Below are 24,973 nucleotides of genomic sequence, written 5' to 3' on the forward strand. Positions count from 1 at the left end.
GCTGCAGTCAGTCGTAGAGAGGTCTCTCTCCTTGTTTCAGTTTGGTTTTAAGAAGACCTTATCTGGCAAAACGAGAAGTACAATATATGTATCCCCCAATTTTATTTTTAATGTTGACAGTTCATGAAATATCGAAGTTGGGGAATCACTGATACAAACATGGGCTGGTTTCGTGTGTAGTGCCGGGTCCTCCCGGGGCGGCTCCTCCGTGCCCGTCTGTGCCGGGTCCTCCCGGGGCGGCTCCTCCGTGCCCGTCTGTGCCGGGTCCTCCCGGGGCGGCTCCTCCGTGCCCGTCTGTGCCGGGCGCTCCTGGGGCGGCTCCTCCGGGGCGGCTCCTCCGTGCCCGTCTGTGCTGGGCCCTCCTGGGGCGGCTCCTCCCGGGGCGGCTCCTCCGTGCCCGTCTGTGCCGGGCCCTCCCGGGGCGGCTCCTCCGTGCCCGTCTGTGCCGGGTGCTCCCGGAGCGGCTCCTCCGTGCCCGTTTGTGCTGGGCCCTCCCGGGGCGGCTCCTCCGTGCCCGTCTGGTGAGGACGTCCTTCCCACTTAACTCTGGGTGGAGTGGGGACTTCACTGTCAGCCTGTCCGCTGGAGAGCTGCTGGGGCAGGGCCTGTGGGTGGGGGCTGTGGACAGATTCTGCCCCAGGAGGAAGCAGCTCTCTGATATGAAACCCCCTTCCAGAGCCTGGACCCAGATAGAATACTCTACTCATTGGCTATTAGAAAACAAACAAACAAAAACTTTTTTTCTAAGCAAAAACATACATATTTACATACGTAATGTATAAAAATACACATTTTTTTATATATAAGGGCGCTTGCCTGTTTTGGATTTCTCCTTTGCTTTCATTGGCACACACACTTCTGCATCGTTTGAAGGAAGGAGGAGCCACGGGCCTGGCACCGTGGGCTTTTGGGGTAGGACCGGCTGCCATTCACGGTGCTCAGCCCGATCTCTGGGCTGCCACTCCAGCAGGCAAGGTCCTTTTGAGCGGGGCAGGACCACCTTAGATCCTGCAGTGGGAACTGAGGCCTCCAGATCTTGCAGTTCTGGAGTGAGAAGTAGTTGTCCAGCCTCAAAAGTGAACACCGTGTAGTGTGACCTACAGGCTCACCCACCCTCTTCAGTAGAGCCGTCTGGGCACTGGCTCTTGGCCTTTGATGCAGAAAGGAAAGGAACCAGGCAGAGGGTGCTGGTCTGTGAGGAGGAGGGAGGCAGCTGCGGGTGGCTGGGCTGTTTGCAAGTTCCCTCTCCCTGGAGGTGCCCCTGCTGCCCTGGGTGTGCTCCAAGGACCGAGAGCAGGAGCGGGCATGATAGCCCCAGGCACTGTTTGGTGCGTTTCTAACCAAGTGCGGTCCGGTCCATGCTTCCTTCTGCCTTCCCTGGCTCTGTGTGGACAGAGCCTGTTCCACACGGCTGTGCGTGGACGTCAAGGTGAACTGCCGATGAAACGGAGAGCAGGAACAGGGAACTTGCGTTCATCGAAACAGCCTGCGGTGGGATAGTGCTTCACACGCGCGCTTCTGCTTCTAACTGCAATTGAGCAATAGAAGGACCAGGACTGTGGGTATTTCCCACTGTGGAGGAGAGAGTTTAATGACCAGAGCTGGGACTTCTGTCATCAGCTTCCCTGGAAAAAACACCCCACACACAGTCCTGCACCAAAGTGGCAGAGTGCTCGCCTGCCTCTGGGCTTTTCTTGGAAAAGGCATTTCTAGGAATATCTCTTTGGCTTGGCCTTGTGCCGAATTGTGTCCATGAGTCAGGTTTCGCGGTGGGGCTCCGAGCAGCCGCCTTGTTGGCATCCTTCCAGCTCCTGGCGTGGCGCCGTGAGTAGCCCTGTCGTGATGCCTGCGCAGGGGCTCTGCAGCCCAGGCCCCTAACACGGTGGTGGATAGGAGCTATGTCCCGTGGGCGCTACTGGACTAACTCTTACTACAGACGGAACGAGCTCCCGGTGGGGGTGGTGCCAAGTGGGGTCACCTCTCCACAACCTCCTCAGCTCCTTCCCGTGTCCACTCGGCTGCCTGGGCACGGATGGGTTTGGATGGTGCCAGGCTGAGCACACACCCCTCTTTTATTTTGAGATGTGGCAGGGCTGACTCTTGGACCCAGGTTCAACCCCACAATATGTAAGAAGCCCGGTTTCACAGTGTTTGTGGTTGGGGACGTGCAGATGTCAAAGCCAGATATCAGAAGTGGTTCCCACTCCAAGGTTTCAGTGAAAGGATTCAGTTGTCGTCTTTACAAGACCTTGGTGAGGTTGATAGAACTGAGTGTGACCCGGTCCCGTCCCACTCAGGGCACTGCTGGCTTTCGTGTTGCTGTGCGGTCTTTGCAGTGTGTTCTGAGGTGCCCTGTGGTTTTCATTTACTCGGGCAGTCGTCATTTCTAGATTTGCTTTTGCTTTTTTGGCTGCTGTGCCTGCAGACACGGCTGTTTCTGAGCAGAAGGAGACCCACCCAGAATAGACCAGAGTGGGCCCTGCAGCAGGGGCAGCGTCTTGGCACCCTGGGGGGCCACAGCAGTGGGACCAAGGAGGGTGCCGTCCAGCTGCACCCCTGCAGCCGGCCAGTCAGCTGCCCCAGCCTGTGCACTGGCCTGTGTACTGTGTGCAGTGGCCTGCAAGGAGGGCAGGCACCTGGTGTCAACCACCAGGCAAGTTGCAGACCAGCAGTCTGGAGCCACTTCTGGGCCAGATGAGTTGGCTCAAGGTTTTAATCATTGTTGAATTAGTTGCATAATATCAGGTAGCAGGAATTTGGCCATGAGTAGCGGAATACCGTGTCTGACCGACACACGGCATTCTAAGGGAGAGAGAGACTTGGCAGCAGGTAGTGCAGGTCTGAGCATGGCACTCGCTCCCGGCTCCACGGCGGGAAGTCAGGGGCAGAGAGAGATCCCTTTCCTCTCTTCAGGAAGGGAAAGGTTTTCCAGAAGTCCCTGCCCACGGCCTTTCCATTACTTCAGCGTGGACAGAGCTGCGGGAAGATAGGATGTCCTTCCCAAACAAAATCAGTGCAACGGACATGTCTTGCTCCAGTTCCAGTACCTGCAGACCACAGGCTTCCCTGCCAATGCCACATGGCTCGTCCTGCTGACAGGGTGGGCAGCTCCCACCTGGCTGCCTGACTCTTTGCTGGGGGCCAGGCTCCTGCCCAAGAAGTCGCCCTTGGTGCCCCACTCTGCTGTACACTTGGCTTCACGGCCTGGCTGTAGTGGGTTCTGCTCCGAAGTCTCCTTCAGCACTGATACCTTAGATTTCGGGATTACAGCAAGAAAGCAAGAATCCTTTCTTGCCTGCTGTGTACCAAGCCACCCTATGAGTTTACATCTGGGAGCAGTTATTCCTGGAACAGCTAACAGAAGCAGATGTGCTAGTTAGAGACGTCAGGTCAGAGTCCGGAGTCCTTGATTGGGTCTGGGGGATTTGCGCTTTGCCGACACTTGGAGTTGTTGCAGAACATGTGTGTGCATGTGTGCGCGTGCATGCATGCACATGGACAATCGCTTCTGCTCCCTGGCTGTCCACATCTCGCTGAGCACCCACCATGAGGTCGCTGAGTTTCTTCTGCAGTCGGTACTGGGTGAGTTTATTAGGCCGTGCCTGAATTTCTCATTCTTACTACATTCATGTGCCCTGGCATTCTGAATGTCTTACAGTTTATCAATCCCTGGCAAATTGTCAGGATTCAATCAGTGTTGAAAGAGAAGTCAGTTTAGTCCATGGGCAACTTTTGCTGCTTCATAAGCCATTCAAAGGTAGAAGACATTGGAGAGGTACACGTGCTCCCCGTCCCCTGAGGTATCTGCACTTAACCCACAAACCAGTCCAGAATGAGGTCTGAGTGGCGCGGGACACACGTGCCAGTTGGGAGCACACCAGAGTGGGGCTTGAGTCCTGCCTGGCTTTGTGTCTCAGGCTCGGCACAAGGCCATGCAAGTAGGCACTCCCTGAACTGCTTGCTGAATGAGTGACAGTTGGGGGCTGATTGAGTGACAAGAGAAAAGGGCGGTCTGAAGAGCTAAGAGTTAGGAAGAAAGGATTAAGCCTGTGTCGTCATTTAGAGCTTAGTTCTGTTATTTATTTATTTATTTGTTTATTTATTTATTTATTTATTATTTATTGAGACAGGGCCTCGCTCTGTCGCTCGGGCTGGAGTGCTGTGGCGTGATCTTGGCTCACTGCAGCCTCAACCTCCTGGGCTCAAGAGATCCTCCCACCTCAGCCTCCTGAGTAGCCGGGACTGCAGGCGTGCACCACCACACCCAGCTAATTTTTTTTTTTTTCTTTTTGGTATTTTCTGTAGAGATGAGTTTCGACATTTTGCCCAGGCTGGTCTCGAATTCCTGAGCTCAAGTGATTTGCCCACCTCAGCCTCTCCAGGTGCTGGGATGATAGGTGTGCCCCTGCATTCAGTCCATTAGGACCTCAGTTTGCAGAGCATATTGGCACGTATTACCTCATCCGCCCTGTAAGATGCCAGCCCCACTTTATAACTGAGAAGATAAGTGGCTTGTCCGGGGCCACATGGTCCAGTAAATGGCAAAGAGGGATCAGAGCCAGAATTTCCATCTCCCCACAGCTCCCCACAGAGCTACAGACAGGACTGCCAAAGTCCAGGGAGACCAGTCTGAGAGAATGCTTCTAGATTTTCCAGATTGCCGGGAATGAATTAGCTTTTAGGACTTGGAAAGCCCACACGACATGGACACCTTCCTCGCCTGTGTCATGGTGGCCTGCACCACCCACAGCCAGTGTGAGGGGCCCTGTGTGCTGCTGGGGCTTTGAGGGGCTCAGATTGAACATGGGGGGCTGGCCAGACCCAGTCCGTGGTCACTGTGAGTTTCAGGGATTTCTTACAGAGAAATTCCAGACAACGCACAGCCTTCCCTAGACCTCAGCATTGTAAATGATGGCTTCTGAGGCTGAGACGCTCCAGCCGCAGACAGTGTGACCAGGTTTTGATGGTATGGGACTGGGAGAGCTTTTGGTAAACTACAGGAAGAACAAATTCTGGTTTCTTCTTTTTTTTTTTTTTTGGCTCTGTTGCCCCTGGAGTGCAGTTGCGTGATCTCAGCTCACTGTAATCTGTGCCTCCTGGTTCAGGAAATTCTCCTGCCTCAGCCTCCCTGGTAGCTGGGATTACAGGTGCGCCGCCACACCCAGCTAGTGTTTGTACGTTTAGTAGAGATGGGGTTTCACCACGATGGCCAGGCAGGTCTCGAACTCCTGACCTCAAGTTATGCGCCTGCCTCAGCCTCCCAAGTTGCTGGGATTACAGGCGTGAGCCACCGCACCCAGCTGTGTTCTGGTTTCCATTACATGGTGGATTATTTGATTATAGCAAATAATAATGCAGTATATGTTTCAAGAGAGCTACAAGAGAAGCTTTTGAATGTTATCACTACAAAGTGATAAATGTTTAACGTGATTAAACATTTACCAGGTAATTATCCTGATTTGATCATTTATACAATGTACACACGCATTGGAGGGTCACACTGTAGCCCGTAAATATATAGAATTTTGTGTCAATTATACATAAAAATCAATGAACATTTTAAGAAAGAAGCCTCAGGTAGAAATTTCTTTTCATCGTATGTTGAGTAAAGTAGACAATGTTGTTTCTCTTTTTTCTTTTCCCAGGACAAGACATTTCAAAGAAAGTATTAAATTCATTCATGAGTGCCGGCTGCGCGGTGAGAGCTGCCTTGTACACTGGTGCGTGTGTCTCTCGCTTTAGCGTGTTCTGGTCGGCTCGGCTTCCTGTCAAGTGCTTTTCTGTGTGTGAATAATGGTTTCACCTCCCAACAGTTTGCTGTAAACTCTCAGTCTCAAATGCGTGCTCCGTGTGTCCGGTGCTGCGTGTTAGTCACCGTTGCCTTGTGTTGAAGGAGAATCCTAACTCATTTTGCTTTTATGTTTTTTTTTCCATTTCCGCTGTTAGGATTTCTGTAGGGACCGTGAAGGTTACTGGACAACAGAAACTTCTCTTTGCTGGCTTGCCTCCAGCATTTCATCAGAACAGCCTCTTACAGATGACACAGATTCTCTAGGCTCATCCTTGAAACCTCAGTGGCTTTTTGGAGACACTGTTGTTTTATTCTTTAGGAGACTTCATTGCAAACGTGGATTTTCAGTATCGCCAAAATGACCCAGTTTAGTGACAGCTGTCTGTTTGCATTCTGCTGTGTTTTGTGTAGATACACACATACATATACACAGTGAAAAGAAAGCTGCTGTATCACATTTAACCCGAGGATGATGCATCTGAAGCTCTTGGCCGTGCGCCTGGCACAGAGAGAGTTCTTAGTGAAAGTGGGTTGGCATTTTTATTACCACTCGTAATCATGCTAATAACATGGCTAATTTGTTCACGGAACCAGTAGCCAAAATTCTGGAGCCAAGGCTCTGTTTTCTAAGTGCTGGGCCGGACGTGTCCCCTCTCTGTCTTGAATGAAGTGTGTTATTAATTAACTGAAAGCCTAACAATCTTTTGACCTTCCCCGCAGCAGTTACTCTTGCACTGTAAGCTTATTAGGTCTGTGAAGTGATAACTCCTGGGGAATATTGCTGCTGAGGTTGGTGGCAGCCCTGCCAGGACAGAGGGGACGCAGGGACCCAGCGCATGACATCCAGAGAAGCCACCTGTGAAAGCTGTCGTGTGTTCTGAGGGCCAATAACCCATGACGGGAGGACGCTGATAGTTCAGTTGTTTTCAGAATGGTGTCTGCAGTTTCATACAGTTCTTGAAATCACATGATCTTTCATCTCACTTTTTTAAAGAGTAGAAAGTGTAATAAATACAAAGGGTAGGGTTTTAACGTTCATTTCTGTTTGGCTTTAACATACCTTGGGGGTTCAGGGAGCCAGTGAAAGCGGAATTCTGGAGCTCCCACTGCTGGGTTCTGGCTCCGAGTGAATGTGAGTCTCCAGGGTTGCAGCCCAAGAGGATCTGTCTTCTACAATCACTCCCAGCAGTTCTAGTATAAAACCCTAGTGAAGAGCCACTACTTGAGAGTGGGATTTTCAAATTATTATTTGTATTTGAATATGTGTAGGCCTGATATTCTAGGAATTAATATTTCATACAGTTATATACATCTAAAGATAGGTTTTTCTAAAAGTGAGACGTTTGCTAAATTTCCCCATCTTAACCTGTTGCTAGAACTCTCCAAGTCTGATGAAGCGCAGCCTTTCTGTGACCACCTTCATTTGCATGTACATGTAAAATGGGTCTCACTCAGCCTGCTCCAGGTAACTGACCCTAACCGTTACCGCCTGCAGGATGCCTTGCTCGCACCCGGCAGACACAGTGTGCCTGCTCTGTACCCTGCATATTTATGTCAAAAAGAGCACAAAAGTAAGATTGGGTAACGGCTTCTGTATGTCATGGGCTTTAAAAACTACAGATCTAGCCCTCATGTAGCTAAGAAAACCAGACTTCTAGGGAACATGAAGCATCCTAAACAAATGTAGGTTATAAATGGGTTTGTTGTGTAGATCCTGGAAGCCTCAAGTTCCCTTGGAATACCTCAGTTATGTCCTCTGTCTAGGGAAATGGGGAGACCTGAGGAGGAGCTTTGGAGCAAGGGGCATCTGGAGCCACAGCCCATAGAAAACCAATAAACAAAGCTCAGGCAGCGGAAGAAAGCGTGCGATTCTGGTGCCAGGAAGTAGAGGAAGCTGGGACGTTGAGTGCTGAGTGGCTTCCTGGTGGTGAGCTTGCTGTCCACATATAATCCAAGGCAGGAAGACTTTCTAAACAAGGTCCTTAGAACCCCCCGCTCCATGTGGACTGGGCGATGGACCCGGGGATCGGAAACTGCTCTCACACGTGTGCTTCTCTTGGCCCCGCAGCCTGGCCGGGGTCTCCAGGAGCGTGACGCTGGTGATCGCGTACATCATGACCGTCACCGACTTTGGCTGGGAGGATGCCCTGCACACCGTGCGTGCTGGGAGATCCTGTGCCAACCCCAACGTGGGCTTCCAGAGACAGCTCCAGGAGTTTGAGAAGCATGAGGTCCATCAGGTAAGCAATTCCTAGGGGACATCAGAGATTCACGCAGGTGCCCTGGGCAGTGCCCACAGTCTCTCTGTACACAGCCAGCATCATGGCGCTTGGAGTTGAAAGGCCCACAGAGGACGTCGGCTCCCAGCGCGCCCCGCTGCGCCCCTCAGAAGTCATCACAGATCCCTTGTGCACCTGCTGAAGCCATAGGCGCCTACCTTTTGTCGTTTTCCTTGTGCCTGGTGCCCCTACTAGCTTGTTTCTCTCCCTTTGGGTGACGTACCGTTTCCCTGGTCTGGCCCGTTTTCATGTCCTAGGCCAGCACCTTGAAGGAGCAGTTACTTGTTTTGCTTGACCCTGGCTGGCCAACCACGGAGCTTCGACCTCCCACGGCTGTTTCCCTGGTTGTGTGTGCGCCTGCGTGTGACATGTGGGGTTTGTTTCCATCCTCTCCAGTATCGGCAGTGGCTGAAGGAAGAGTATGGAGAGAGCCCTTTGCAGGATGCAGAAGAAGCCAAAAACATTCTGGGTAAATATAAGGAGCAAGGGCGCATGGAGCCCCAGCCCGGCGCCAGGCGGTGGAGCAGTTTTCCGGCACTGGCTCCGCTGGCCTACGATAATTACACGACGGAAACCTAACGCAAGGGACCTGCTGCCTTCCTTCCCACTGCTTGTCTTCCGTGTGCCCGGCTGGGCGGCGGTGTGGTGGGACCTGCTGCCTTCCTTCCCACTGCTTATCTTCAGAGTGTACCCAGCTGGGCGGCGGTGTGGTGGGACCTGCTGCCTGCTTGTCTTCCGTGTGCTGGCTGGGCGGCCGTGCGGTGGTGTTGGCCGCTAAGGACAGGAGGGGGAGATCGCCAGGGTGCAGTGGGCACTCAGGGCTCCTTCCCAAGCCACACTGCCCAGCCCTGCTTGAGGCCCCTTCACTCCACCCACCCCCACCCTGGTGCACCTGAGCTTCCTGCCCCCAGGATGTTGCCCAGTGGCTGTGCACGTGGGTGTGGGTGAGTGTAAGTGAATGGATGCATGCGTGTGCCTGTGTGAGGGTATGTGCACCCTAAGTGTGTACCTGTGTGTACGCTGTGAAAGTGTGTGTGTGCCATGAATGTGTGTGTGTGAACCTTCTCACTGCTGGAAGTCACAGGATGCATATTGCTGCCTAGGTTGGTGTGGCCACCTTTCCTTTTGTCCAGGACTCCACATGGAAGGCATTGGAGCTCGACCTCTGAAAAGCTACGCAGCAAACAGCAGTCTGTGCTTGTGGGCAGACCGTGAGAACTCAGGGAACGAGTGGCTGAAAGCGTGGCCTCTCCCAGAACCCACGCAGGGTGGTGTGGTGGGCAGCAGGGGCCAGACTGCCCTAGACGGAGGGTGGCTTTGGGGCCCTGGAAAGTGTGAGAGACTGCCCTGAGCTGGTCCAGTGGGCCAGTATTTTATACCAACTCAGCCGTTGAGGGGTGTCTTAGATTGCCTCAGTCTCAATGTGAATGCACCAGGCTAAGCGTTCCCTAGCGCCTCGAGTCAGGGCCACTTTCCAGCCCATCGAGCTCTGAGTTCTCCTTGGTGTTTGTTCTCTGGAGCTGATTGCACTTGAGCTCTGTGGTGGGCAGGTGCACTAGCCTAAGGTGGCTGCACCAGGGCGCCCCTCCTCTCTGCTGCTTGCCAGCTTCACTCACTCCCAGCCTCTTGCTGTGCTCACGTTGCAGGGGTTCCTCCTCAGGGTTTGCGCCTGCAAGAACGGGAAGAAAGAGCATTTATTAGGCACTGTAGCCGTTTGCATTTTAAAATGCCTGAGCATTTATTAAGCTTCTTGGTGTTCACTTGGGTTTGATAATTGACCTGAGCTACCTCATTGAGTGTTTTTGGGAAGGTGTTTTTGGTGTGCAAGTCACCTTTGCCTTGCAGTTGAAAATGCTTGGTCATGATTGCATTTGAAACCACAGGGGCAGGTGCCAATATCATTGCGCTATTTAAAGTTGCCAGTTTGGGCTCCAGCAGTGCTTTCTGGTGGGTAAAATTCCACATTCAGGCCACGAGAGCATCCACAGTTTGTACTTGGGGACTGCAGGCATCCTGGGACGCTGTACCCGATTCGGTGGTCTAGTCCTTTACACCGACTCAGATTCCGTCAGCAGGCGATCACTCAGATGAAAAAACATACTCGACCTCTCCCTAAAAAGATGTTGCAACCCCGTTTCTCTGAATTCCACCCCAAAAAGAGCCCCTGAATGAGGAGAGCGGTTTTCCCTTGCACGTGGAGGGTGTGTCAGTGATGAGCTTTCTGGGGAGCGGGGAAAACATGTTGCCTGATTCCGCGCACGTGCGCAGGCCCTGGGTGTACACCCAGAAAGGGGCCTGTGGCTGTAGAACCATCCGTCCATCTACAGCTAAAACAATTTGCCAATAAAGTACATGTTTTTCCTAAGCCAAAAATAAATATAAATATGTTAACAGAAAAATGATTTAGGATATTAGCTTGAACACTTAAGTATGTGCATCTTACAAGCCTCTCAGTGTGTCCTTGGAGTTCCTGAAGTGTTGTTTTAATATTTGTTGCCAGTAATGTTCTTTCTTCACAGCCGCTCCAGGAATTCTGAAGTACTGGGCCTTTCTCAGAAGACTGTAATGTACCTGAAGTGTCTGAAATGTGCAGACCCACAGAGTTTAGGCTGGTGCTGCCAAAAAGAAAAGCAACGTAGAGTTTATATTTTTAAGTATCCAGTAGTGATTTGTAAACTTGTTTTTCATTTGAAGCTGAATATATACGTAGTCATGTTTATGCTGAGAACTAAGGATATTCTTTAGCAAGAGAAAATATTTTTCCTTTATCCCCACTGCCGTGGAGGTTCCTGTACCTGGCTTGGATGCCTGTCAGGACCCGGGAGCCTTGCTGCACTGCTGTGTGGATGGCTGCGCTCGCGATGCCTTCCTGTGAATGCCCCCCAAGGACGAGCCCAGTGTGGTGGTGTGGCGTGAACTCTGCCGTGTGTTCTCAAATTCCCCAGCTTGGGAAATAGCCCTCGGTGTGGGTTTTATCTCTGGTTTATGTTCTCCATGGTGGGATTAACCGAAAGCTCTCTGTTTTTATTAATAAAGGGCAACTTAGCCAAGTTTAAGGTCATGTGCAGTGCTTTCTTCCCGAGCCAAGGGGCAGCCACCACGTAGCCTTCTGCCTGTGCGATTGAAGCCTGCTCCTGGTTTTATTTTAGAGGCTATTGTTTTCCTCCAGAAGGCGCTAAAGCAGATGCTACAAAAGGTGGATTCATGTCTCCAAGAAAGAAAAAAAGGCCATCAGTGTGAGGTGAAAGAAATTTGGACATGAGAGTTAGGTTTTGCCTGCACGGAGTGGGAACTGCGTATTTGGTGCCTGGAATGAGTTGTGTGTGCAGCCAGCCCTGCCCTGTACGTCTGCTGCACAGCATTGAATACAGTTACTCTGCTTCCATAGTCAGCTCTTAATCTGAAGGGACATCACCTGACTTGAAGAGAAGTTTGGTTTGTAACATTTTCCTTCTCTGATTTGGTGGGGGAAAAGGGAAATTTAACTCGACAAGGGTAAGTTTGGTTTGATCTCAAGGCAAGTGAACTCACGAGCTGATTGACTGTAGGTGGCAGACTTTATGTAGATTCTGATGCCTGGAAGCTCCTGGCAGTGGCTCGGGGGACGGCTGGGGGCCACAGGTGAGGCAAAGCGAGGTAAGGCACCTTGCCAGGTTCCCAGAGGTCTGACTCCTAAGCTTGTAGCCTCTGAGCAGTCCCGAGGAGCGTGAGGGGACCCTCTGATCAGTTTCAGGCGACAGAAACACCTCGGGTGTGACGATGCTTATCCTGAAGCAGCCTGCGTGCCTGGAATGGCACAGGTAGCTCTGTCCTCGGTGCCTCTGAGTGTTTTCATGGGCCAGACCAGCGAACCCTGGGTGTGTCTCCTGTGCCCACTCTGGAGGCAGCAGCCAGGCCCCAGCACAGTCCCGGGAAGACCTGTGTGTGTCTCCCGGAGTGTGAGGCAGTGGCCACAGCAGGAAAACAGGTTTTCATGCAACGGCGCCCGTCTGCAGGGTCACCCAGCTCTCAGCCAATGTCACTTCCCACTGCCATGTCTTAACCGCGGGATTTATCTGACACCAGCACCCGCCATCTCATAACGGCGAGCTGCTCTGCAGGTCACGAACTGTTGCCCCTAAGCTTTATAAACTGACAGAGAAGGTATTTCACTCACTTGAGGCTCAGAGGGGCCGTGAGATGCCCCTCAGAATGCGCCTGAGGATGTCCACATTGCTGGGACTGGAACCTGCTGGATCTTTTGGTCCCAAATCGGTGGGCGGGGAGGGAAGGAATGTGGGCACAAGGGCGGCTGTGGCTGGAGCAAGCACCTGGGAGGAGCTCAGCAGAGTCCCTCACAGGCTCCGGAGGGTTCCACTGAGGCAGGGCCAGGCCCCACGTGCCAACAGTTGTTGGCACAAGTGTTGAAACCAGGAACCTCTCCTTGCCTGCCTCCTCCAGTCTCTGAGGGTTTGTTTTGGGCCATCGAGCGGGACAGTCAGTTCCGGACTTCTGTCTGGAAACTCGGCCATGCTAAGATGGTATTGACCATCTTCCATGTGACGAGCCAGAGATTCCGGTCTGTTCACCACCCGGCCAGGCCGTGTGGGTCACCCTGGAGATGGTAATTGTCCACCTCTGAGGCTCCGTGAAGACCTGGGCGTGCACAGTGGGGTGGGTTGAGGTCCGTGGCACTTTCCGTTATGCTGGTTTTTCTTCGATTTCTTTGAACATGGGTCTTTTCTAGCCTGAAACTCAGAACTACAACCCACAAGCAAAGGAGACTTTACCGGGTCAGCTGCCTCTCCATTCACTCATTCATTCATCCATTCATTCATCCATTCGTTCATCCAGCTGCCTTTCCATTCATTCATTCATTCGTTCATCCATTCATTCATTCATTCGTTCATCCAGCTACCTCTCCATTCATTTGTTCATTCGTTCATCCATTCATTCATTCGTTCATCCAGCTGCCTCTCCATTCATTCATTCATTTGTTCATTCACTTGACAAACTTATGTTCATCGTCACAGGCACTCTGGGATCCAGCCAGGCCTCAGACACACCCCTGATTCTCCGAAAGACTGTGGCCGGGGGGGTTGGCAGTTAGGAAAGCTGTCACATCAGGGCTCCCCAGCCCCTGGGGCACAGACTGGTACTGGTGCATGGCCTGTTACAAACTGAGCCACAGCAGGAGGTGAGTCGTGGGTGAGCGAGTCCACGCTCCTGAGTCCCGCCTCCTGTCAGATCCGCAGTGGCATCAGATGCTCATAGGAGCACAGACCCTATCGTGAACTGTGCACACGAGGGATCTAGGTTGCACGCTCTTGATGATAATTTAATTATGCCCCAGTGATCTGAGGTGGAACAGTTTCTTGAAATCATCCCTGCCCCACTCCGGTCCGTGGAACAATTGTCCTCCACGAAACCGGTCCTTGGCACCAAAAAGCTTGGGGACCGCTGGCTTCCAGGACGGCATGGTGAGGACTATTGCAGCTGCCCTGGTGCCACGTATGGGGAAAGGGGCGAAAAGACACATTCCAGTTGGAGGAGGTGGGCGCATTTAAGGGAAGTGTCTTAGAAAACGCAGTACCGGCAGGGCGTGGTGGCTCAAGCCTGTAATCCCAGCACTTTGGGAGGCGAGACCATCCTGGCGAACACGGTGAAACCCCGTCTCTACTAAAAAGTACAAAAAGCTAGCCGGGCGAGGTGGCGGGCACCTGTAGTCCCAGCTACCTGGGAGGCTGAGGCAGGAGAATGGCGTAAACCCGGGAGGCGGAGCTTGCAGTGAGCTGAGATCGGGCCACTGCACTCCAGCCTGGGCGACAGAGCGAGACTCCGTCTCAGTACTTACTTTAAGACCTGCATTATAAGCCATGGAATGAGCTGGGCATGGTGGGAAGGAAGGAGAGTTCAGGTGGAGGCCCAGCCCAGCACGTGGGCATGAAAGACCTTGGCATCAGGAACGACAGCCACTCTGCAGAACTAGAGCAGCCTTCCCAGGACTGGGCAGTAGTGGAATCGTGCCGGCAAGGCTGTGAGCGCAGCCAACGCCTGACCAGTCAGGTTTGCTTCTTAGGCCAGCCCTTGGAGCTAGGCAGGCTCAGAGGGGCAGCACCTTACCATGTTCTCAGAGGTCTGACTCTCTGAGCCTGTAGCCTTGTAAGTGCTGCAGATGGTGAGGGAGTGGGGGACTTGCTGAAGGGTGCTGAGCCAGCGGGACATACAGCGGGTGTGCAAGCAGAAGGCTTACTCGGGTGCCCATGTGGGCTGGGACTGCACATTGGGGCCAGTCAGGAGGCTGCTGCTAGGACTACCCCAGTGAGAAAAAACAGCAGCCTGCCACAGGTCATGGTGGTGGAGATGAAGAGGGGCCCAGCAGGCTCATGGGCTTGATGGAGGGTGGGGAAGGACACGCAGCTCTTCTTGGTGACTGACTGCATGTTGGGGAATGAGGGCCCCGTGCCCTGCCCGCTCCCTGGGATCTTGCTAACTGCAGTGGCCCTTTTGCCGCAGCATCTTCCTGGGCTGTGTGGTGTGCGTGCCTCTGCAAAAAGGTTTAAGGAAGATGCTACAGAAGGGGCCGACCGGGTCCCAGATCCGGGGCCTTCAAGTGGGGCTGTGCTTGGGTGTAACCTGGCTCTGCAAGTGAGGTACTCATGTTTGTACATCATCCAGGACACATTCCCAGGGACCAGACTCATGAAAATGAAGGTTGAATTCAAATTTCCAATTTCCTGTTTTACTGTGAAGGATAAAATATTGGTTCTCCAAAGACTAATGTTATCCCCTGGTCAGGCTGGCTCTGTTTCTGTCGTTAGCAAGATCTGGGGAGATTACCTTAGTCCTGGAGCATTGTGCGGTGAGCACGAGTGGCCAGGACCTGAAGCTGGCAGCCAAGGCTCTGTCTGTGCCTGCCATGGCCCTGGGCTGGGGTGCTGCGGGGGCAGCAGATGAGGCACACGTGGTCTGAGAGCAGGGCTGCTGCTCCTGAGGCTGCCGCTCTGGGTCCCAGGCAGACCCCTGCTGCCACCTGCTCTCTCTGCCCATGGTGATGATGATGATGATTATTTTGTGTGTGTGACAGAGTCTCACTCTGTTGCCCAGGCCAGAGTGCAGTGGCGCAGTCTCGACTCACTGCAACGTCTGCCTCCTGGGTTCAAGTGACTGTCCTGCCTCAGCTTCCCAAGTAACTGGAAGTACAGGCGTGTGCCACCATGCCTGGCTAATTTTTATATTTTTAGTAGAGACAGGGTTTCACCATGTTGGCCAGGCTGGTCTCAAACGCCTAACCGCAAATGATCTGCCTGCCTCAGCCTCCCAAAATGCTGAGATTGCAGGTGTGAGCCATTGCGCCTGCTCTGCCCAAGGTGATTCTTTTCTCAGATCACTTTCCTTAAACTTGAGTGTTTCCAGATCTTCTCAGCACCATTTGTGCTTTTCCCTGGGTTTCTGCTCGTGGCTTTTTTTGTTTATTGGGTGCCAGCTCTTTCTAGTTTCAGTCTCAGCAGAGAATTCTGTTTCCAACTTCTGGAGCTGCCTTATGCTATTTGGACACAAGACAGCCATAAATTCTGCTGACTAGGGTGTGCGTGTGTGGGCAATGTGTATTTTATTGTTTTAATTTTATTTATTTAATTTTACTTCAAAGAACACCTTAGCCTCCAGGCTGTGCAACCTCTCCGAGCGTGCTGAGCTCAGGTACTTGGCCATTCAGGTAGCTCAGGCAGCAAGTACCTGAAAACACTCAGGGAAGTGGCCAAGCCCTCACCGTACAGCCAGAGCTGGTCACGGTGCTGCTCTGCACACCAGCCTCTAGTCATAAAAATAAGGAACACGCTAAGAATCACACCCCTGTGATCCCACATCAGATGTCTCCTCCCATCCTGAGTTATTAATAATTTTATTAAGAATATGCTTTCAACACGCTGTATTTATATATGTACTTAACAAGAAATCACCAAGACTGCAGTGGGCAGTTCCTCTTCCCTTTCCTTTTCATCGCCCTGAGAAAGGGAGAAAAAGAAACAGCCCTGCATTTGACTTGGCACTTGGAGGCTGAATTTCCTTCTTACACCCAGGGGTCTCCTTCCGCCCTCAGGCACAGCTTGCTTTGAGCCTTGCAGTATCACAATTAGTGTTCTCTTGCGGCTTGGACTTAACCAGCTTAAATTACCATCTGACTGAAGGGTGCCAGTGCTGCGCCTGCATGTGTTTCTTTCCATCGGGGGAAAGATTTGCCAGTGTGTGTTTGAACATTTGCAAGTGTGGGTTTATTTTGGCTTCAAATCTGTATGCAAACTGTTGGTCATAAAGAGTTAGAAATTCACAGCAAACCTTCCTGAAGCTTCTAGTTCAGTTTTTAGAGCTTGGTGTTGGAAGAAATCTATTTCAGCAGGTGCATGAAAGTATGGGGAGTTCAATATTCTAATTGTGTGTGGTGGCGGCTGTTGGTTTAGAGGTAGGTTTAGCAGAAAAGACATTTTGGATGGGGTCATTTCTGTGCGTGTCCTGTGTACACTGGCCTGATTTTAAAAGCTATATAGGCCGGGTGGAGTGGCTCACGCCTGTAATCCCAGCAATTTGGGAGGCCGAGGTAGGTGGATCACTTGAGGTCAGGAGTTTGTGACCAGCCTGGCCAACATGGTGAAACCCTGTCTCCACTAAAAATACAAAAAATTAGCTGGGCGTGGTGGCATGTGCCTGTAATCCCAGCTACTTGAGAAGCTGAGGCAGGAGAATCGCTTAAACCCAGGAAGTGGAGGTTACAGTGAGCGGAGATCACGCCATTGTACTCCAGCCTCGGCAATAAGAACCAAACTCCGTCTGAAGAAAAAAAAAAAAGCTAGATGACGGGTGAGGTTAGGGGGATGCTTTTTGGGTGAATAATTTCTTCAAGGAATAATGTTACAGAGGACAGGGCGTGGAAAAGTGCTAATCCCAGCAAGAGCCACCTTCCCAGCTTGGCCCAAGGAGCCACATCACCACGCAGCAGCCCCCACGATGCCCAGTAGTGGCGGAAAGGTTGGCCCCTCTCTACCTCAGAGGCACGTCGTCCATCGTTCTGTGCTGGGCCTTGGGCACCCAGCCCCAGCAGCGGCCCCATCAGCTCAGACAGGAAGTGCACCTCGCCGGGGAGCAGGTTTGCTGCTTTGCAGTCAGCCCTGGGTTTCCCCAGACACTGATGGGCAGCCTTTTTGGAAAACAAGAATCAGAAGACTCCAACATAGCACCCAAGAAATGCCACCTTCTGCTTTACAAAGGGTGTGCCCTTCCTGGCAACAGGCCCAGCCCCACAGAGCTTCCTGACAGCCAGAGTCCTGGGAGAGGCCTGTCGTGCCAGGGTCAGCTGCCGGGATTCTCCTGGGTGTTGTGTGAAGCCGGGCCAGTGTGGTGACACAGGGAAAGCCAGGAAGGTGTGAGGAGAGGAACCGAATCTTGGCTGGTTACAGCGGCTGTTTGCAGGTTCAGGTGTGGCTGAGGGGTGCGGCAGGGTGGGCTGCCGTCGTTTCATGCCTGGAAAGTCACTTCCACAGCAAGAAACCCGCTCCATGCCTTGCCAGGCCCTCCCATCACCGTGACCCTCCAGCTCCCAGGACCACCAGGTGCACAGGTTGGGGCGGAGGTGGTATCGGCAGATGAGAGCCTGGAAGTGGCTGGGGCCAGGCGGACCTGGCTGAGGTTCAGCTGGATCCTGATTCTCTGGAATACCTTGGGGAAGTCCCCAAGGAGGCAACACACTCATGTGGGGAACTTCTCCCCTCCACTGCCATGAAAAAAACTCCCGAGAAGGGATGAGGGTGCAGACAGCACCCTGTCTCGTGGCATTTGATGTGGCCAGAGCCAGCCTCTCTGGGTGGCATTTGATGTGTCTGGGAAGGCCGCTTCTATCCCCAAAGACCTCCCATTGGACGGCAGGGTGGTCGACCTGAGCATGGCCAATAGCCATTGGGCACTGATTCGTGGTGAGAACTGGCAGAGGACCTTTTCTTTCGAAATCACATCCTCATGACCAACTTGTGAGATAGGTTTTACTATGATCCTTGCTTTCAGATGAAGACACTGAACGCTAGTCTGTCAGCCAGGAGGCAGCCAGATCAGGACTGGAATGCAAGCAGTCTGACCCCAGTCACAGGCAGGGTGCGCCTACAGTCACCCCAGTGCCTTAGAAGTGCCAGTACGGTGAGGAGGGTGAAACCCAGGCACTGCTGGCAATCACGTGCCACCGTGTTCAAGTTCTTCTGTGAGGATGGGGGTGCGTTCGATGAGAGGCCTTGTCGAGTGTAAAGGAGGAAAGCAGGCAGTGGCAGAGCATGATTCACTTCTCGCTTGCAGCCAAAGGGTGCTCGTTGGGTGTGCAATAGGACGACGACACACGCCTCTGCCCAGACCTTTCTGCTTTAGCCTGCTGGGCCCTGGGCGTCCTGGGCCCCGGGATGCCCTCCGCAGGAATATAGAATTGCCTGTGTGTGCAGTGGTGGGGGCTTTCTGTTCTCGATGCTCCATCTCTGTGAAAGGTGAGCTCTGCATGCCCCACAAGGTATCTTCAGAAGCGCAGAGATTTGCTGTGCTTGTCCAAGAAAGCACCCTGTGTGTCCAGAGTGGTCGAGGCAGGACCTCCCCCACAGCCTGGCACCAGGTCCTGGCAGGAAGCAGCCCATCCCAAAGAGCTCAGATGAAGAAGGGCTCCTCAAGACCAGGCAAGAGAAGCAGCCCTGGGTGTCAGAGCAGCCAGACTGGCAGCAGCTCCCTCCAACCCTGAGGCTGAGGGGCAGGGCTGGGCCATGGTGGCAGCTGAGTGCATTGGGACCTGGACCCTGGAGGGAGCCAGCAGGCCCTGGGCAAGGCAGGCTTGAAGAAGCGCAGCGAGGAAGAGTGTGTGGGGCAGCCTGGGTGGTGGGCACAGAGCGGGTTGCTTGCCTTTCACACAGGCAGCCCTGGCCATAGCCATGGGTAGGGCTGGCGCCTCAGTGATTGGATGGAGGAAGTGCTGCCAGCTTGTGAGAAGCATCTGACCCTGAAAGTGGGTCTGAGTGGGGAGTCTGTGCTCCAGAAATGTGCTGTTTGGAGCTTTACCTGTGACCCCTGCTTTGGAAGCAATTCCTGCCTGTGTGCCCCACTGATCTCTGCTTTTCCTGAAAGCCTGTCTGGAGAACCGACCCCTCCTGGGAAGGTCATCTGCGCTGTGGGCATGGGAGCATCTGCTGTGAACGGTGGCCTCGTAAGAGACCTCCATGAAGAGGGATGGCCTCGTCTGCAGCCCCGTCAGCCGCTGTGCCCACAGCCCCCCCCGTGAGAGCAAGGCTGGCACCACACAGACTGCCGTGAGGGAAAGGAATATTTAATCTGGGCAGCCTCTGTTCAGAGACTGTGCAGAGGAGGTGGGGAGAGAAGGCAGTCACTCCGGAACATTCCGTGAGCAGCGCGAAGCCTGGAGCCCAGGCAGGGTGGCCCACAGGGGCTGCTCGGTGGGGGGTGCCCTGGGTGGGGATGAGGGTCTGGGAGGTGGGGTGACAGCACAGGGGTGTGAATGGCCTGCAGGGAAAGGCCCGGAACTGGCATGGCCTTGGCAGCGCACTTGCAAACGCTGAGGCCCTGTCCTGGGGAGGCCAGAGACTGGAAGGCAGGAAGGGCTGGTTTCCAGGTGCCTGCCAGGAAGCTCCTGTGCTGTGAGCTGTGGGCCGCTGTGGAAGGCCCTGGGGCTTGATTTAGGCCTGGGGAGGCTGGGCTGGTGGCTGGGAGGGAAAAGCAGTCAGAAGTGGGCAGGAGCCACTGCCTGGACTGGATGCCTCAGGGGCCTCTCCGTAGAAGGATTGAACAAATGAGGCGACCATGTGGGGCCATCGCCATCGTCTCCTTGTTGTGACTGGCTGTGGTGGCTTTAGGTTCTCCAGAAACAGAAGCAGCATTAGGGGTGCAGACGGCACACTGGGGGGTTTACACCTGTGACAAGAGGAGGAGGCCGCTGGGTCCTCCAACTACCGCTCAGTCTCACCTCATCGCCACCTGCCCATGGGCGCTGCCTGCAGGGACTGCTCTTCCGAGGAGCCAGGGTTGGGGAAGGGTGCAGAGGTGCCCGGCCCTGTGCCCCCACCTCACCTGGGTGTGACCAGAATAGCATGTACTGCCAGAAGAGGCCGGAGCTCAGGGGCACCCTCCATGCTCTCAGACTACCTCTACTGCAAAAACAAAAAGCAACCACAGCGCACCTCTGTTTAGCGATGTGATCTGATTGAAATACTTGTCATGGAGCGGTGCCAAGAATCGCCACGTTCATACCCCTATTTTACTGTAATATTTATTTTCTTGTTTTTTTTTTTTTTTACTGGTATGATAAATATAAAGTTCAATAAAAGAAAAGTTTTACTGCATGCCTTTTTTCTGTCCCTTATTTATTTTATCCCATGATTATGAATGATTGTCACATAGAATGCTGACATTAATCAGATTTCCCTAACACCTGACACTTGCCAACTGGTTCCATTTCATTTTTTTTACAGAAACAGAAGTGAAAAGGTCTTGAAAATTATCTGACTTTTCACAGCTTCTTTCATTCTTTCTAGTCCTTTCTTCAAAGATAACTGAAGATAACTGGGGATTGTTGAGGACCCTGGAGGGGAAGGCTGCTTTGTTTTTCTGAGTGTGTTCTGTGGTGTCCCTCCCACTCAGAGACTCGGCTTGGGAGAGTCGACATCTCACCGGAGGCTGATAGAGGCGGAAGCTTTCCCCTTTCTCTTTGTCAAAGAAACCCTTTAGGGTGTCTTGAAATTACCATTTCCCCCAGTGCATTTCAGAGTCAGATTTGCAGTAATCTTATGTAGATACAACTTGTTAAGATGACCTCTACTGCGCCAAAAAAAAAAAAAAAAAAAAAAATCACAGAACACCTCTATTTGATGATGTGATCTAACTTCAGTATTTGTGAATTTTTGATGAGGTCCAGTCATGCCAGTGCCTCTTTCTGCGCAGAGAATCACCGTGTGCATTTCTCTAAGGTGGGGCTCCAGCCTTCCTGCCAAGAGACCTTAAGCTTCTTGAGGGCAGAGCCTGGGGCTTTTCCGCCACTTAGAAGGGACTAGTGCACAGTAGGTGCTGGGTCACCTCCCACCACGGACCCTTGTCGAACAGGCAGGGCCAGCTTTAGGCCACCTGGAGCTTCATAAGCTTCTCCACGTGTCGTCGACATTTGTTTCTGGGCCTTTCTGTTAAAAAAGAAGAATTAGGAATTGACTCTCAGCCTCTTAAGCTTTCTTTTTTGCTTCCTTAAGCTTAAAAAAAAATCATTCTGACACGTTCATTCCCTTTTCTGCATTTAAATCAGATGATAAAGTTACTGTTGGCCCACTGTGCCCCCAGCCATGTGCCATACCCCCACCAGCTGATGCCAGGTACCCACCTGAGAGGGAGGGGCTGCACTTGGAGGCAAGGAAAGCCTGGTGCCCAGCGCCTTCGTCTCCGCCTGTGTGCCCTGCTCCTGCAGCTCCACCCTCCAGCTTCTCTCACCTTCTGGTTTGGGTCTTTAAATTACTCTCTTTCTGAGCATATCATTGACCTGATTCTTGTCACCTTTCACTCAAATCCATGCACTTAATATCTGATAGCCTTGTTCTGTTTCCTGGGTTTTTTCATTCACTACCTTTCTCACAATGTATGCTCATTTCTTGGAAGAGTTTGATGTTGACTATTTGCTGTGAAACTAGCTCTGAACAAAGTTCACTGTAGCAGTTGAAACGGTTGTTTAAAGCAACTTTTCTTTGAAAGATGCACAGCGTCTGATACCAGACTCCCACACTGCTCTGTAAAATGCCCAAATTAACACTGAACAACTTGAGCCATCAATCCTGAGCCACTGGACTGACCACCACGTCCCTGCTGTGGGCCCCCAGCCTGGACTTCACACTGCCTTTGTGAACACTTTCAGGACCACACATGGCATCCGGGTTTACAAATCTGTTTTAGTTTGCAACATCTTCTATGTAGTTTTTTAGGAAAAAAAAAAAAAAACAGATTGTCTAGATTTTCTGTCCAATAGTTTCTTTCTGAGATCACAAAAAAAAAAGTATTGTTCCTTCATCTATGTCAGAATCCAGAAACTACTTTTATTTGGCCAATTCTAGAATGCTTTCAAAATGTTTTCTGCTTACAAAGCACTTTCACAAAAATTAACTCTTTTTCCCAACAAACTTGTAAAATGACTAGCACACATTTAGCTCTGAGCAGCAGGGCCTAATCTACACTGCGGCCCGACTCTGGGACCAAGGCTCTTCGCCCTATACCGCAGGACATAGGGACATGAGCTCGCCAAGTAGCTCATGGAACAACGAGGACAGTTGTTCCTCGTTGGAACCCAGGGACAACGAGCTCGCCAAGTAGCAAAACAAAGCCGTTTCAGAATAAGTTAGAAGCAAAGGTCAGGATCACCTAACAAATGACATAATTGATTTGAAATGCATTTGTTTTTAAGTTAATAAAAAAACACAACTAGCGGAGGGGACCACAGTTACCTAATCTACAGGACAGTGTTGTCACCACTCAGTACAGTCATGCAGGAAAATGGGTTTCCTTGAGGATATGCCTTGAGGCTATAGGACTTTGAAGTCATCTTGGAGGCCAGTAGTAGGCATGGACTCTGTGTGCAGGATCCCACTGAGGAAGTCTGGACACACAGCTGGCCGCCATCATGATTAGGTGGCAGTGAGTAGACATGGATTGGTCAGGAAGAGACATTGCTGGAAGAGGCAAAGACAATTCCAAAGTCTCCCAAATTCTTGGAAGATTCAAGAAAGACAAAGGTACCAAAAAGAAGCAAGAGGCCCCCAGAAGCTTCATGGGAGGGTGGATGAGGCTAGTGACTCAAGCACTGAGCAAGCAGGGAGGAGGAAACTGGACCTGGGTGACTGACTGGGAGCAGGGGCAGGTGCTTCCACCAAAGGGCACGCTCTGAGGAGCACTTGAGGTGAGCAGAGCTGCTTCATCCACAGCTGGACAGACCGAGCACTGAGTTATGTGTTCTAAGAAATGCAGTTCTGACTCAGTGACTGCTCTTCAGCCTAATACAAACCATCAAACACAAATGAATATCCTTTTGAGGTGGTGCAACCAACGTCCTCTTGCCCCAGAGGTAGGAATTGTTTTGCCCCAAAACTTTTACAAAAGAAAAAACAAAAAAAAGCCTGCAAGTCCTTGGAAAAGAATGATCTTAAAAAGAAAAATCTCAGTGGGAAAAGAAGCAATGGGGTGATTACAAAGTGGCTGTGACAACCACCCGTGTAAAGAGACGATGATTCAGTGGGATGGTGGGCGTCCTTCTGACTTTCTGAGCCGGACTAAACTGAGTCAGCACCACCACCACCACCACCCTCTTCGACGTCTTCCAGGTTCAGACTCAAAGGTTAGGAAGCAGAAAACCGTGACATTCTTCAGAAGTGAAAAACAACTTGAGATTTGGGAAATTAGCCTGACTGGCATCACTTGGGCGGCAAAGATTTTCTTTTGTCCCAGTTGTATACTTTTCGATCTGATAATAATAGCACTAGACAAATGTTCATATGTGGAAAGAAAACGTCTCAAAATGGCCTCTGAAGCTTATATTTATTTATCTATGTGCCGAAAGGAAGCAGGTGAGCTTTAAGGTAAAAACAAACAAAAAACTGCGTCTTCTGTAGTGACATCACCTTTTTCTTATTTCCATATTTTATGAGACCCTTGTTCTTAGTGTGCGTGTTGCTCAAATCTCACTCAAGGAGACCTCACTGTAAAACCCCCGATGTGTATTTCACAGAACAGGCAGGGACCACACTGCTGTCCTGTGACGCTTCAGTGCCTGCCGGCCAACAAAAACCAAAGAGAATGTTCTACACGCCGTTTTCTAGGAAACAAGTGGGATTTGATCAGGTGGATCCTGACCTCCCACTCAGAATGATTTACGGCTTCGGTGGCTCTTCCTGCCGTGTTGCCAGGTGCTGCTGGGCTCGTCTCCGGCTTCGCTGCCCTCCTACTCAGGCTCAGTGCAACCTCTCCAGTCCACGGTGTCCCAGTCCTTAGAGTAGGAGCAGGATTTCTCGGAGGTTTGCTCTTCTGTAACTATCAGATGGAGAGTCATTAAAGGAAGTGTCTTTTTGATGTGTGGCCTTTGGGAGAAATTGGAATCATGAAAATTATTTCCGCTCGTCACTGTCGCCACAGCCAACACATCTAGAAAATGATAGAATTTTCTATTATCACCTTTATCCAAAACTTTGCCAGATTGGGGTCCCAGAATAATTTATCCCAAAACCCCAGTTTCTAGCCCATTTCTCACGTTGCTTGGCTCCGAAGAGCTGAGGATTCCTTGAGTGGCAGATGCCGCCTCCCTCGGGCCATGTGTGCCGCCTCCCTCGGGCCGTGTGTGCCGCCTCCCTCATGTTTATAATTGTGGCAGGAAAGGGCTCTCCAGGAGCAGACAGATGCCCACCTCGTGGCTCTCCAGACAAGTCATGAACCCCCTGAAAATCTAGGTCTCTAAAAGAGTGGATATTTTTTCCAGTAAATTAACAGCAGCTGATTCTCCAAGAAGACATGGGTTACCCCATTTACACTAAGGGTCCTCAGAATTTCTTTGAATAGCAACAGCAGCTGTCCTGTAATGCAAACCAAAGGACAGAGAAACTTTTTTTTTTTTTTTTTTTTTTACTGTGGTAGAGTTTTGAGTGGGCCATGGGGAATTCTGAGTGGTTTCAAGCCTTTTTCCTCTTTAGATAGCAGGTCACACTGGGCATGTTTCATCGCTGATACCAATTGTTTTATATCCTAACAGGCGACGCAGACTGCCTTACGAGACACGCCCGTGCTGACCCCGGCCCCACCCCGGCCGTGTAGAACTTGGGTGATCATGCATACACATTATTTTCCACAGAAAGATACACACCAGAGCTCATTAGACAGC

The 24,973-nt window shown here is 51.8% G+C and overlaps 1 protein-coding gene across 6 annotated transcripts in view; it reads left to right on the plus strand.

Moving 5' to 3' along the window:
- Positions 1-11,126, plus strand: part of DUSP22 (dual specificity phosphatase 22) — a 57,304-nt gene extending 46,178 nt beyond the window's left edge. For 3 of the 6 annotated variants that reach the window (XR_004438471.1, XM_033216021.1, XM_033216024.1), the window contains 3 exons: positions 5,646-5,720; positions 7,860-8,031; positions 8,467-11,126. Coding sequence is in view for 5 of the 6 variants with exons in the window: in XM_033216021.1 (XP_033071912.1) it covers positions 5,646-5,720; positions 7,860-8,031; positions 8,467-8,649 (430 nt within the window). In the remaining variant the exon portion in view is untranslated. The remainder of the gene's footprint in view (positions 1-5,645; positions 5,721-7,859; positions 8,032-8,466) is intronic. The other 3 variants (XM_033216023.1, XM_033216020.1, XM_033216022.1) reach the window with 2 other exon arrangements.
- Positions 11,127-24,973: the final 13,847 nt, after the last annotated feature.

The sequence above is a fragment of the Trachypithecus francoisi genome, unplaced genomic scaffold (assembly GCF_009764315.1).
Source record: "Trachypithecus francoisi isolate TF-2019V2 unplaced genomic scaffold, Tfra_2.0 Lachesis_group10, whole genome shotgun sequence".
NCBI lineage: Eukaryota > Metazoa > Chordata > Mammalia > Primates > Cercopithecidae > Trachypithecus > Trachypithecus francoisi.